This window comes from Plectropomus leopardus, chromosome 21, assembly GCF_026936395.1.
Source record: "Plectropomus leopardus strain MGB_pleo_1.0 chromosome 21, ASM2693639v1, whole genome shotgun sequence".
Classification (NCBI taxonomy): domain Eukaryota; kingdom Metazoa; phylum Chordata; class Actinopteri; order Perciformes; family Serranidae; genus Plectropomus; species Plectropomus leopardus.
In genome coordinates, this window is record NC_142196.1 from 28,567,693 (window position 1) to 28,582,692 (window position 15,000).

Sequence of the window (15,000 nt, forward strand, 5' to 3'; positions counted from 1 at the left end):
CCCACCCAAATAGCAACAGTAACTCAGGGGCGGGCCTTAACAAACAGCCAATGAAGGGACATGATGATGATGATGATGATGGTGATGGTGATGGTGATGATGTCATTGTTGACGCAGGAACTGGTATTTTGACGAGCCGTCGTGTGGCGGCGAGGCCTGCGTGGTGATGTACCATCAACCCACCGCCTTCCCTGGTCTGGGCGGAGCTTATCTCTACCAATGGAACGACGACCGCTGCAACATGAAACACAACTTCATCTGCAAATATGAACCAGGTACCATCGGCCAATCATCACTGTGTTTTGGGAAGGGGACTCTTGTGAGTAACGGAGAGCAGCGCCACGGTGGCGGGTGTTTTGTGGGCGAACAGGCGGGATGCGATAATCTGTCTTGTGCAGGATGAATAAGCTGTGCAGGTGTTTCTGGAGAGGGAACGTAAGCAGGCTGGTCGCGGGAGGTTTCCGGATGATCGGGATTCTGGCAGCCGTGGCGCCGCAGTCGGCTCCGGCTAAGACGTCCTTGTTTCCAACATGCTCCTGTTTATTCGTAGAACTTCTTCGTTTCGGGAGGTTTGCCAGCGAGTTCAGGCCGTTCGCTCTCGTGTGAAGAGACCTGGGGCTAAAACACGCGCCGTGGCTTTGCAGACAGGCGTCCAGGCATCTGAAGACGCAAACGAAACACTGAATGTGGGTCTTACGGTGAAGTTTGGGGAGTGCGCGCGAGTACGCGAGCACTGACAGTCTGCGGTGTTTTGACCGTGGTACACGGGACACAAGAGGTCCACGTGTCCACATGCAGAGTGTGCAGAGGGAGGACTCCAGACCGAACCGGTCCACAGCTAAGAGGCAGGGACAGGCGGGATGAGGACACGGAAGAGCGGGAGGCAGAGGACAGAGAGGACAGAGAGGACAGGGACAGGTGAGAGTAGGCCAGGGCCGGAGCGAGGAGGGAGGATGGGGGCCGGGCCCGGGTGGTGGAGGGTGAGATGGCGGTCCTTTGGAGGAGCTGTTAGCTCAGGTTATCTCTCTTTTCTTCTTTGTTTTGTTTGTTTCGTCTTTCTCTTTCTTTCATTATTTACTTATTTTTTTATTTCCTTCTTTTGTTTGGTCTTTTTTATTTTTATTTTAATTTTGGTCATTTTCTTTTCTTTCATTGTGCACCTTTTTCTTTCCTTTGTTTCATCTTTTTCTTCTTTTGTTATGTACTTCTTTCTTTCTTTCATTACTTCTTTCTTTTTCTTTTTGTTTGTTTGATCTTAATTGTTTTTTCATGATTTCTTTTGTTTGATCTTTTTTTTTTTAATTTTACCTTACTTTTGCTATTGATCCACTTTTTTTGTCTGTTTATCTGTTCTTTCTCTTTCGTCTTTCAGAGAGTCATCTTGGGAAGGGTGAAACACCTGCAGGGCGGGGCACAGGTGAGCAGGAATGTCCTTATAAGGTCATAACTTCCATGTGTTTGTCTTTCAGTCCAACAGTCAAATGTCCATCAGTGGAAAACTGACAGACTCAGATGAATATTTTTGACGGAAAGAACATAAAATAAAAATATGGACATTATTTTCAGCATTTGAATGTGATATTTGAAGAAAATTTTAGCATTAAAATGTGAAAATGTGATATTTGAGGAATGTTTCAGTGTTAAAATGTTATATTTGAGGAAACTTTCACCGTTAAAATGTGTTATTGAAAGAAAGTTTCAGCGTTAAAATGTGACATTTGAGGAAACTTTCAGCATTAAAATACAATATTTGAGGACAGTTGAAGTGTTTAAATGCAATATTTGAGGAAACTTTCAGCGTAAAAATGTGACATTTAAAGAAAGTTTCTGCGTTAAAATGTGATATTTGATTAAAGTTTTAGCGTTTAAATGTGATATTTGAGGAAAGTTTTCTCATCAGCTGATGGTCAGGGTTAAGGTTGTTTAAAACGTTGTCTTTACGTTGTGTCACAGTGTTTCTGCGGGCACAGAAACACTGTCCTCCAGAACTCGGCCACAGAAAAGATTCCTGTGAAGGCAGACAGTTTGATGAGCTCTTCTTTTGATTATAGGAAATAGTTTTTCGTAGTACTGGAGCGCAGAAGGCTACGTTACCCATAATCCTCAGCTCCTTTTGCTCTGGGGACAGAGGCAGTCTGCGCTTGTTTTTATCGTAGGTGAGCTTTGGGCCGTCTGATGGGCCTCATATCTGTAAGGATTCTTATTATCAGGTGTTTGGCTGCAGGTTTGTTTGCTCGTCCCAAAGAAATCACTTCTCTGTGATTGGCTGAGCTGGTTCAGAGGGATGAGAGCAGTAATGTGATTGGCTGAGAGAGTATTTGAATCCTCCTCTGATCTCAGTGAACAGCCAGAGACTTTCATGTTTCACCATGAGGTCACTGTGTGTGTGTGTGTGTGTCCGTGTGTGTGTGTGTGTCCGTGTGTGTGTGTGTGTGTGTGTCCGTGTGTGTGTGTGTCCGTGTGTGTGTGTGTCCGTGTGTGTGTGCGTGTGTGTGTGTGTCCGTGTGTGTGTGTGTGTGTGTGTGTGTGTGTGTGTGTGTCTCTGTGTGTGTCCTCAGAGGCGACGGCGGATGGAGGCGTGGTCAGACAGCCTGCGGGCAGTGAGGAGGTCCCCCCTCAGGTGACCATGGCTGGAGCTTCAGGTGGGAACCCCTCTGACCTCTGACCTTTGACCTCTGACCTGTGGACACGTCTGACGTCTTTGTGCGTCTGTCTCTGCAGGCATGTTGCTGGTGTACGTCATCATACCCACAATCCCCCTGCTGCTGCTCATCCTGGTGGCTTCTGGGACATGTTGTTTTCAATTGCTCAGCAGAAGGTACGACTGAACTACAGAAACTACAAATCCCAGCAGCCTTTTGTTTATTTATTTCAATGCTTATTTAAAAGGGACACAGCATTTTAACATGAACATTAGCATAAAATGTAAATGCACTGATCATGTACATCCGTAGTCCCTCGGCAGCAAACAGAGAATACAAATAAATAAACAATAATAATAATTAAATACATAAATAAAAGAAAAACAATACATTTAATACAGAGGACAAAAGTGCAGTAACAGTGATGCACGCACTAAACTGCTTTTGCTCTTATTACAAAAAAGACAATATTCCTCCTGAGCTGTTTCCATGTCCAGTGAGCATGAACATCCACTGACATTTAAATGCAGCCGTGCACGCTCTGATTAACGTGCACTAACATGTCCTTTATCACGTCAGAATACGGAAAAGCAGAACAGCTGGAGCTTCTTGTTGTTTGGCTTCTTTGCATCAGAATGATATTTGGACTCTTGAAAAGCTCACAGGTCTAAAAACCTGCTGATATCAGAGATATGGTGTCTGACAGCAGCTGTGGTTTTCCCTCAGTGTGGGATTTGTTTTTCGTAATCTCTACCTCACAGCTTTGAAAACTGTTGATCAGCTGTTTTGAGTGCGACGTCTCCATGACAACACACAGAGCCAACTGTAAACAGGCGAGAGGCCAAGTGATGCAAACTGCAGTAAAAACCAGCTGAGACCAACATTCAGAATGTGCTAATCCTACGTCCAAATATAAAAAAGCTAAATTCTAAAAACGGCGTCATTATTACTGAAACAGGAAGTGCTGTTTGTATGATCGTCTTCATGTTTGGATTAACATGTGAATACTGATGATCATGTGACTGCAGCCAGTGAGAAATCTGCTTATTCTGTGACTTCTCTTCCTGCTGATGGTGCAGTGTGTGTGTGTGTGTGTCTCTGTGTGTGTGTGTGTGTGTGTGTGTGTGTGTGTGTGTGTGTGTGTGTGTGTGTGTGTGTGTGTGCTTACTCAGTGATTATGACAGGTCAAACACTCAGATGTCTTGTTAACAAGAACTGATTTACAGCAGCTCCTGGCTCAGTGCCCCGCCTCACTGAGTGTGTGTGTGTGTGTGTGTGTGTGTGTGTGTGTGTGTGTGTGTGTGGATACCTGGCATCAGTTCAGGTGTTTCTTCCAGCAGTGAATCTGCTGAATCTGGAGCTTTTTGGTGGACTTTAGTCTCTGTAATCTCTGTGTGGTGTTGCGGTGGACACTGTGGTTGGTCTCTGTTCAGAATCGCTCTGCAGTTAGTTATTAACATATTACAAATATATTGCACGTATTAACATGTATTACTATAACATAATTCATACCTTTATTGATAATACATTACAATCATTAACATATTACTGATACATTAGTTATTTATATATTAATAATACATTAAAAGTATTAACATATATTACTAAAACATTTTAATTAATAACATTATTGATAATACATTACAATTATTAACATATTACTAATACATTACAGTGTACAATAATATATATCAATGTATAGTAATACGTAGTAGTGCGTATAGTATTAGTAGGGGTGTAGTAGTACGTTACTACAATGTTAGGATGATTAATATTGTTACCAGTACATTATAGTCATTAACATTATTACTCATACAATACAGTTACTAACATTATTATGAACACATTACAGTTATTAACATTATCATTAACACATTACAAATATTGACAACATTATTAACTATTAGCTACTATTAGCTATTAACATTATCACTAATACATGATAATAATATTATTATTAAAGCATTACAACTAGTAACAAACAATACATGACTTATTTACATATTACTAATACTTTACAGTTAACATTATTATGATGACGTTGAAATTATTAACATTACTTATTTATTACAAAACTTAGCAACATTACTAACACATCACAATTAACATTATAAATAACTCATTACAATTATGACCATTATTACCTATGCATTACAGTACTTAACAACATTACTTGCCCATTACAGTCATTAACATCTTTAATTATACATGACTGTTGACATTATCACCAATACATTAAAACAGGCATGTCAAACTGGTCCACAGGGGGGCCGGTGTTGCTGCAGGTTTTGTTTCCAACCAAGTAGCAGCACACCAGACTTGACTCATTTAATCAACTGATCTCCGTCTTTAGACAGTTGATTGGTCAAACTGTGTGCTCTTGGTTGGTTGGCACAAAAACCTGCAGCCACACCGGCCCCCCTGTGGACCAGTTTGACATGCCTGCATTAAAATGATAAACATTATCACTAAAACAGTGATTGACATTATTACTAATGCATTGCAGTAGTAAACATTATTAATCATACATTACAGTTATTAACATTTAGTGATATGCAACAATTATTAACATCATTGCTAACACATGAACATTACAGATTTTAATTATTACTATTATTACTGATTCATAATTATAAATATATCGCGATACGTAAGAGGAGGTGATGTGTGTGGTTGTCATGGTAACACATGATGATGATGATGATGATGATGATGACGATGATGACGACGACGAGGTCTGTCTGCAGTTCTCCGCGCACCAAAACCGCCTCCGCCACTGACCAGTCAAACTTGTGGATCTCCAGGACGCCCAAACCAGACAGCATGGAGGTCTGACGCCACGCTGTGACATCACATCGCCTGCGGAGGGACGACCTCACTTCATGGTTCGGCCAGTCATCTTCATTATACGGTGACGGACAGTTTGACAGGACAACGATGTTACCACAGAGAGTGTGTGTGTTCACTGACCCTCCACAGAGAAGTACTGCACAGGTACTTCCTCCATCCCTGCCACCTTCATCTCCTTCTTTCCTTCCCTCGTTACATAGTGTACTTCCCCCCATCTTCCTTTCCTTTCCTTTCCTTTCCTTTTCCTCCCAGCCCTTTCTCATTCCAAACTCGTGGCGCCGCTTTGTCAGTGCTTTTGGTCTAAGAACGTCTTTTGCATGTACATGAAACTCTGCTGGATGTCGTCAGTAGAGAATGTGACAAGACTGAACCGGTTGCAGTGTTTTTACACGCAGGAAGGCACCTGCCAAGTCTGCATGATATGCGCATGGATGGCGTCACTTGAGAACGCAGCCGGACTGAACTGGTTGTGTCCACACGAAACCTAGCAGGGCGCTGTCAGGTTAAAAACTACATAATTTAAGGAGAGCAAAGGCACCTTAATAGTAGGCAGGTCAAACAAACGCCAAGTCCATTGTTCAAAGGCTGCTGTTTGCCTCCCATCTAAATGTGATGTTTTTTTCTCCACCTTACCATGTGCCTTCTTCCTCTAATCCTAACCATCCGTTTAGCATGTGTGTTTGTTGATGTGCCAGCATCGGTTGCCATGTGCTGTTGTCTCAACATGACCACATGCAGCGTCACCCCACCTTGTGCTCGTGTTGACCACAACCACATTGATCACAGTCGCAGCATCCTGGAACGTCAACAGCAGATCCACAAGTATACCTAAGGCATAACATGCAGACACAAAAGGATACCTAGGGCATAACATGCAGACACAAAAGGATACCTAGGGCATAACATGCAGACACAAAAGGATACCTAGGGCATAACATGCAGACGCAGAAGTCCACTGACAAAACTGCAGCGTGATGAGTTGGGATGGGAACGTGTTGGCCCTCCCTCCTAACCTCCTCTATGCGAAGCTGAATCGAAGCTGAAAGCTGATGTTTGTCTGTCTGTCTGTCCTATTCTCATGAAGGCCATATCTAAAAAAAACCTTGAGGGATTTTTTCAGATTTGGCACAAACATCAAGTTGACCTGGACGATGAACTCATTTTGAATAGATTTGGTAGTGACCTCGCGTCCGTCTCATTCTATTGAACACAATATCTCAAAAACACCTTGTCAGAAGTTCTTTAAATGTGGTACAAACGTCCAGTCAGACTTAGAAATGAACTCATGAGATTCGGGTGGTCAAAGGTTACTGTGATAATGTTTTTGTCTAATTCTGGCGGAAGTGATATCTTAGGAAGGCCTTAAGGGATTTTTAATTTTTATCTTTTACAAATTTGGCATGAACGTTTAGTTTAAATTGACAATGATACCTGTGGGTTCCTCTCCCATAACCAACCCCACCCCCACCCCCCACCGCTGACCAAGAAATCACCCCTCTGAAAAGACCTCATCACAACCCATTAGTCAATCTCATTAACGACATCGGATTCACAGGATTTTTAGCTTATTATATCATTGATCAGTCGAGCCATCAGCTGACAACCACAAACTCTGTAGGCATGTTTGTATGCTTGAGTGTGTGTGTGTGTGTGTGTGTATGTACTTTTATGCTCAAAGAAGAAGTAAAGTTTTGTTTTATTGCGAATAAAACACTCTCTGTGAATCAGAGTCTGACAGCAGCTGCATCCATTTCTTTATTTAAAACACAACAAGTGAAAGACGGTGCGTTCGTTTGGGTCACTTTTCCCATGTTCACAGCATCAACCCCCGCATGCGGAGTTCATGGCCTTGTGAGCTGAAAATTTCTGCAGCCTCTGAGAGTTGTGACGTGTTTGCTGATGTTGTCAGAAATGGCTCGGGCAATGGACCCTACATGTTTTGGCCAGTGGTGAACTAATATGTTGTAATTTTAGTTGTATAGAGTTGTTCTTTGTAATGAGGAAAATGTTGATGTTTCCAATGGCGTCGTCTTCTTCCACTGACACTCTGCTTTTGCGTTCTGTTTTGCATTATGCAACATGCTCGCTAGCTTGATAAACAGTAGTGTCCACGTTGCCATTGCTGAGCAGCAATGCTCTTATGACCTAACCACCACAAGCATGTCATGTACACAGCATCCAGTATCCTAACTATGGCCTCACCAATTCCACTTGAACGCAGCAGGAGATTTAAAAGTAAGCAAGGTGGTGAAAAAGGAGGTGGAGAAGGAAAGGAGGTGAGAGTGAATGACTGTTTGTTTTTTTTTTTTGATGACATAATGCTATGATGTCATAGTATGCTGCCATAAAAATAATAAAAACCTCATAGTATAGCATGTTGTCAAACAATCCTAAAAACATCAGAGTATGGTATATTATACAGAAGTCCTCAAATGAACCATGAAAACAATAGTATAGCATGTTGATTAATTATAAAAAACATGATGTAGAATGTGGTTAAAAGTTCATGAAAATGTTATAGCTAGAAATATTAAAAATGTAAAAATAAAGCATCACATGAAATAATCATAGTGTACTATGTCAGAAATCATAAAATCTTCATAGAACAGTAAGTTGGTGAAAAAGTAAAAAACAAAACAAAACATCACAATAAAGTTAAATTACAAAAATGTCATACTATAGTATGTATAGGTGATCGGTTGACAGCTCCGCCCCTCTTTTCACCCGAGTGTCCCAGACATATGGCCGCAAGTCCGACAATACGACTACAAAGTCGATCATCGAACTGCGGCCTAGGGTGTCCTGATGCCAAGTGCACATATGGACACCCTTATGCCTGAACATGGTGTTTGTTATGGGCAATCTGTGGCGAGCACAGAAGTCCAATAACAAAACACCACTCGGGTTCAGATTGGGGGGGCCATTCCTCCCAATCACACCCCTCCAGGTCTCACTGTCGTTGCCAACGTGAGCGTTGAAGTCCCCCAGCAGAACGAGGGAGTCCCCAGAAGGAGCGCTCTCCAGCACCCCCTCTAAGGACTCCAAAAAGGGTGGATACTCTGAACTGCTGTTTGGACCATAGGCACAAACATCAGTGTGGATCCGTCCCCCAACCCGAAGGCGGAGGGAGGCTACCCTCTCATTCACCGGGGTAAACTCCAACGTACAGGCACCGAGCCGGCGGGCAATAAGTATTGCCACCCCTGCCCGGCGCCTCTCATGAGTGGCAACTCCAGAGTGGAAGAGAGTCCAACCCCTCTCGAGAAGACTGGTTCTGGAGCCCAAGCCGTGCGTCGAGGTGAGGCCGACTATATCTAGTTGGAACTTCTCAACCTCGCGCACCAGCTCAGGCTCCTTCCCCACCAGAGAGGTGACATTCCACGTCCCCAGAGCTAGCTTCTGCAGCCGAGGATCGGACCGCCAAGGTCCCCGCTTTCGGCTGCCACCCAACTCACATGGCACCTGACCCCTATGGCCCCTCCTAAGGGTGGTGAGTCTCTTCGGGATGTGCCATGGCCCGGCCACCAGGCGCTCGCCTTCGAGCCCCACCCCCAGGCCTGACTCCAGGGGGGGCCACAGTGACCCGCATCTGGGTGAGGGAAACTCCGGACCATTCGTCTTTTTCATCATAAGGGTCCGGTGAGCTACACTTTGTCTGGTTCCTCCCCTAGGACCTGTTTGCCATGGGTGACCCTACCAGGGGCATAAAGCCCCCGACAACTGAGCTCCTAGGATCACTGGGACACGCAAACCCCTCCACCACAATAAGGTGGTTGCTCAGGGGTGGGCTCCTCCATCTCTGGGGCTGAGGTTGCCAAGGTGGTCAAAAAGCTCCTCGGTGGCAGGGCCCCAGGGGTGGATGAGGTCCACCCAGAGTTCCTCAAGGTCCTGGATATTGTAGGGCTGTCGTGGTTGACACGACTTTGCAATCATCGGGGGCAGTCCCCTGGACTGGCAGACTGGGGTGGTGGTTCCGCTTTTTAAGAAGGGGGACCGGAGGGTGTGTTCCAACTACAGGGGGATCACACTCCTCAGCCTCCCTGGTAAGGTCCTTTCGGGGGTACTAGAGAGGAGGGTCCACCAGATAGTCGAACCCTGGATTCAGGAGGAGCAATGCGGTTTTCGCCCCGGTCGTGGAACTGTGGACCAGCTCTGGACCCTTAGCAGGATCGTTGAGGGTGCATGGGAGTTTGCCAAACCAGTCCACATGTGCTTTGTGGACTTGGAGAAGGCATTCGACCATGTCCCATGGGGAGTCCTGTGGGGGGTTCTCAGGGAGTATGGGGTTTCGGACTCCCTGATACGGGCTGTACATTCCCTGTATGACCGGTGCCGGAGCTTGGTCCACATTGCCGGCATTAAGTCGAACTCGTTTCCGGTGAGGGTTGGACTCCGCCAGGGCTGTACTTTGTCACCGATTCTGTTCATAACTTTTATGTCGGTCGATCTGCATTCCTACCCTCACCTATGGTCACGAGCTTTGGGTAGTGACCGGAAGAACAAGATCGCGGGTACAAGCGGCCGAAATGAGCTTCCTCCGTAGGGTGGCTGGGCTCTCCCTTAGAGACAGGGCGAGAAGCTCGGTCATCCGGGAGGAGCTCGGAGGAGAGCCGCTGCTCCTCCACGTTGAGAAGAGCCAGATGAGGTGGCTCGGGCATCTAATTAGGATGCCTCCAGGACGCCTCCCTGGTGAGGTGTTCAGGGCACGTCCCACTAGTAGGAGGCCCTGGGGAAGACCCAGGACACGCTGGAGAGACTATGTCTACCAGACGTGGCCTGGGACCGCCTTGGGATCCCCCGGGAAGAGCTGGACGAAGTGGCCGGGGAGAGGGAAGTCTGGGCTTCCCTGCTTAGGCTGCTGCCCCCGCGACCCGACCCCGGAAAAACGGAAGAAAATGGATGGATGGATGATGAGTGAAGAAAGAAAAGCACCTAAAATGCAACAAACAGTCCCTAAGGGGTTAAACTTTGTTTAAAAAATGACCAATAAATTTACCTTCTACCTTCTTCTACATCCACTGCTGATGACGAGTCCTGAACTTCGGCTGCAGTCCTCAGACAGTTTAAAAACCACATCAGAACAGGATCCGGGACCAGAAAACATCCACACTAACATCGTCCCGGCGTCTGACTTCTGGGGGTTAAAGTGATGAATTACTTTGGCAGCAGTGGCGTCATTCGGCCGTGTGAGGCTTCGGCCCCGAATGTTTTTAGAAATACATGGATCTTAATATATGATGTGAAATTTTAAGTTCCAATGACAATTTCTGTTTTTATAGTTTCTGTCTGTGATAAATGTTGTCATTGTGATGATTTTTATATTAGCAGGCTCGCACACTGCGAAGGCATTTTCTTTAAAAAAAATCACAAATTTTTTTTTTAAAAACACCAACAACAAAACAATGCCAGACTGTTTTTGAAAGTTGCTTAAAAATATATTTTTTATAAAGCTCAAAAAATAACAATAAATTGCAAAAGAACTGAAAAGAAAACAGAGTTACCAAAGACATGTTAAAATCACCAAAAATAACATCAACAGCCACATTTTTAAAAAATAAAATACAAGAAAAAAAAAAAAAAAAAAAAAGGAAAACAGTCATCAAGTTTTAAAGAAACCATTCTAAAGCATGTTAAAAAGGGTTGATAAAATAAATACAAATACATCCATTTAAGTTGCATCTCCCCTGAGCCAAAATTAAAAAAACAAACAAACATATGAGTCCCCTCCCAGGGCACACCTCTCCCCTCTCATAAATAATAAACAGTCCCTAATGATGATGAAGAGGATGATACAGAAGTCTGGGCTCAGCCTCCAGAGTCCTCAGATTTTGGAAACACCCTCAGTGTGACATAATGCTGCCACCTGCTGTTTCATAATTGCACCACAAACTACAAACAAAAAACAAACTACTTAAAACTCTGTTCCTGCTGCTGGATTGTACTAAACACATCACCCCACACAAAAAACTGCGCTTTTTCTTTATGCCAATATGTCTATATATATATATATGTCCATAACATATGTTTGTATGTAGGTATTTATATACACCATGTCTATATTTTCTGTCTTTCTATTGCCCGATTATTTAATTCATGTACATATATATTTTTTAGTTTTTTTTCTCTTTTTTTTTCTATTCTCTTTGTCCTTTCACTATTTGCACCATGGACATGAAGAGAAATGCAATTTCAATCCCTGTATGTCCAACAAACATTGACATTAAAGGTGACTTTGACTTTTTGACTGGACAGACAGAGACAAAGACAGTCTGAGACACAGAGAGACAGAGACGGACAGAGAGAAATAAAAAGAATAAGCACCAAGACAAAAGCAAGATCCACAGAGAAAAACAGGGACACAACCCCAGTCCCCCACCCCATGGTTCAGCAGATGGTTCAGCCCGCCTCCCCACCCCCAGAGGGAGACAATGGTTTGAGCTGAATGAGGAGACACAGTTAAAGGAGCAGGCCGCTGTTTTTACAGGATTTAACCCTTTCATGCCCTCACATTTTTTGTCATTCCATCACAGACATCAGCTGCTTCACTTCAGTGTTTCTGCTGATCCAATCATTGATCAGTAACTGATCGATCGGTGATATCTGATAGTGTTTGTGCTGATCCAATCACTAATCAATGCCTGGCTGATCAGTGATATCTGAGGAGTCTTTGCTTCTGCTGAAGCTTTTCAACACCAGAGACTGTTTGTTGGTGCTTTCATAACAAAAGTTAAAATGTATTTTTCACGTGAGGCTAAAGATTTAAACGCAGAGACCCAAACATTTAAACGTAGAGACCCAAACATTTAAACGCAGAGACCCAAACATTTAAACGCAGAGTACCAAACATTTAAACGCAGAGTACCAAACATTTAAACGCAGAAACCCAAAGATTTAAACACAGAGATCTGATCCTAATGCAATAGAAAATAAAAAAAAGTGAAAAATCGAGACACTCTGACTCAGAGCTCTGCTTACAACACACACACACACAGCTTTTAGACTGAAAAAAGCAGAATGCTCCTTTAGAAAGACTTCTCCACCCCCCCATCATCAGATCAGATGGTACAGCCCCGATTAAGCTGAATGAATGAGAGAGTCACTGTGGCAACACATTCCTCTGCAGCAGATTTACCCTGCTGCTGCACACCAGCCATCACCACCGCTCTCACTGCAGACACACACTCCACAGAAAGTCCAGTTAGACTCCAGTTAGACTCCAGTTAAACTCCAGTTAGACTCCAGTTAAACTCCAGTTAGACTCCAGTTAAACTCCAGTTAGACTCCTGTTAGACTCCAGTTAAACTCCAGTTAGACTCCGGTCAGACTCTGGTTTGTGCTTGGTGGAGCTGCAGAGATGAACTTGCTGCTGCTACTGCTGCTGATGGAGCAGACTGCAGCTCAGCAGAGAGGTGAGGCTCTTTCTCTTTACTTTACTGATGTGAATGGTTCACACGCTTCACTTTACTGGTTAAACTGGAGGGCTGCATGATTTCTTCTTTTTTCTCTGTAACAATTCAGATCACAGATCTTTTTTTTTCAACAAAAACATTTATTTCACTCAGAGACACTCAGTGTCTCCACAGGGCTTCGAACACACCACATGCACATATCACATGCATCACATATGTAACATACGTCACATACGTCAAACGAGGTCCGTGCGGACTTTCTTTGGGAGAGTCCTGGAATTTTGTTTCCCGGCCCAGCATAGTAACACGATGTGTTTTGTTTTCTTTTTAAATCACCCAACATTTTTAAAAAGCCTTTATTTTTCTTTGAAAAGCACCAAATATGTAATGGGAAAAAAATCACCAAAATGTTTTCTTAAAAACTCTCAAAAAAGAATTTCAAAGAAAGCTTACCCAAACCATTTTTAAAAATGTTTAAGGAAAAGCAAAAGAAAACACCAAACAAAGAAAAAAATTCTACTTTTCTCAGAGTGATGTAACGAGAAGCGAGAAGTTGTTTGGTTGTGAGGTCAGCGTTTCAACAGGACAACACTAAAGCCGCAGGAGGCAGCCTAAAATGTAGCCTCGGCCACCAGCGTGTGAATGTTTAACTGTGGACATTTATGAACTTGTGAATGTTTGTATGTGTGTGAATGTTTAACTGTGTGAATGTGTGAATGTGTACATGTGTAGCGTAGCACTTTGTGGTGTCAGACAGTCTGTTTATCATCTAAAGCTCTGACTCTTCTGTTGTGTCTGATGTTCGCCTTCTTGTCCTTAGAGGACAAACACGTCCTTGACACTCGAGTCCAGACGGACACGATGATCCCGAGTTATCAGTTTAGTCTGTTTCTGTCAGTAGAGTTTACATTTCTACTGATTTCACTTCAACCTCCTTTTAAAGACCCCGGAGTCTTTTTCTAACGACAGTCGAGGAGATACAGGTCAGATTTACATCAGCGGGTTTTAACAAATGTTTCTTATTTGTTTAAATTTTAATTAAACAAGTTTCATCAGAACTGAATTTATCATTTCTGAGGCCCTCCTGAAAAGACGGTGAGGGTTAGCTGTTCGATCTCGTCCTGAAAGGAGACGCAGAGAGGTGTGAAAGTCCTGCCAGAGTGTGTGTGTGTGTGTGTGTGTGTGTGTGTGTGTGTGTGTGTGTGTGTGTGTGTGTGTGTGTGTGTGTGTGTGTGTGTGTGTGTGTGTGTGTGTGTGTGTGCGCGCGCTGATAATTGTATGGATCTTCAGACACACCGTCTGTGTGTCCTGCAGGGAAATAAAGACTGTGTGTGTGTGTGTGTGTGTGTGTTAGTGTGATAATTAATGTTAACGATCACACTCCTCCCCCTTCCTCTCTAACCCCCCCCAAAGAAAAACCCTAAAACCCCCACACAGCTGCAGAGTTATGTGTGTGTGTGTGTGTGTGTGTGTGTGTGGGGGTCAGAGGTCAATCTGAACATCAACAGACTGACTTTATACATTCCAACACACACACGCTCACACACTCACTCACACACACACACACACACACACACACACACACACACACACACACACACACACACACACACACACACAGTGATGTGGACTAAGAAGAGCATGAAGCAGCTCTATTTAACTGGGTTTAGCTCTCTGAGACACCTGGACACACCTGGAGACTGTCCACTGATCCACAAGTTATTTTCACAGTTTGAACACATTTACAGCCTGAGAGACAGAGACAGAGAGAGACACAGAGAGACAGAGACATAGAGAGAGGCAGAGATATAGAGAGAGACAGAGACAGAGACAAACAGACAGAGACAGACAGAGAGATAGAGACAGAGACAGAGACAGAGAGAGAGACAGAGAGAGAGACAGAGACAGAGAGAGACAGAGACAAACAGAGACAGAGAGAGACAGAGACAGAGACAAACAGACAGAGACAGAGAGACAGAGACAAACAGACAGAGACAGAGAGACAGAGACAAACAGACAGAGACAGAGACAGAGATCACCCTGATGTTATCACACCTCCGCAGCTGATCACACAGAGCAGTAATTAACACATCTGTGAG

General features: G+C 43.9%; 2 protein-coding genes across 4 annotated transcripts in view; both read left to right on the top strand.

Moving 5' to 3' along the window:
* The window catches only part of chodl (chondrolectin), an 11,790-nt gene extending 4,835 nt beyond the window's left edge, over window positions 1-6,955 (top strand). For 2 of the 3 annotated variants that reach the window (XM_088072171.1, XM_088072170.1), the window contains 5 exons: window positions 118-275; window positions 1,373-1,417; window positions 2,559-2,642; window positions 2,722-2,818; window positions 5,390-6,955. In XM_088072171.1, the coding sequence (XP_087928297.1) occupies window positions 118-275; window positions 1,373-1,417; window positions 2,559-2,642; window positions 2,722-2,818; window positions 5,390-5,477 (472 nt within the window). In that variant the 3' untranslated portion in view covers window positions 5,478-6,955. The remainder of the gene's footprint in view (window positions 1-117; window positions 276-1,372; window positions 1,418-2,558; window positions 2,643-2,721; window positions 2,819-5,389) is intronic. The other variant, XM_088072172.1, reaches the window with a different exon arrangement.
* Window positions 6,956-12,619: 5,664 nt separating this feature from the next.
* Window positions 12,620-15,000, top strand: part of lama1 (laminin, alpha 1) — a 37,323-nt gene continuing 34,942 nt past the window's right edge. Inside the window, exon 1 of the mRNA XM_088071989.1 lies at window positions 12,620-12,901. Within this exon, the coding sequence (XP_087928115.1) occupies window positions 12,847-12,901 (55 nt within the window). The 5' untranslated portion in view covers window positions 12,620-12,846. The remainder of the gene's footprint in view (window positions 12,902-15,000) is intronic.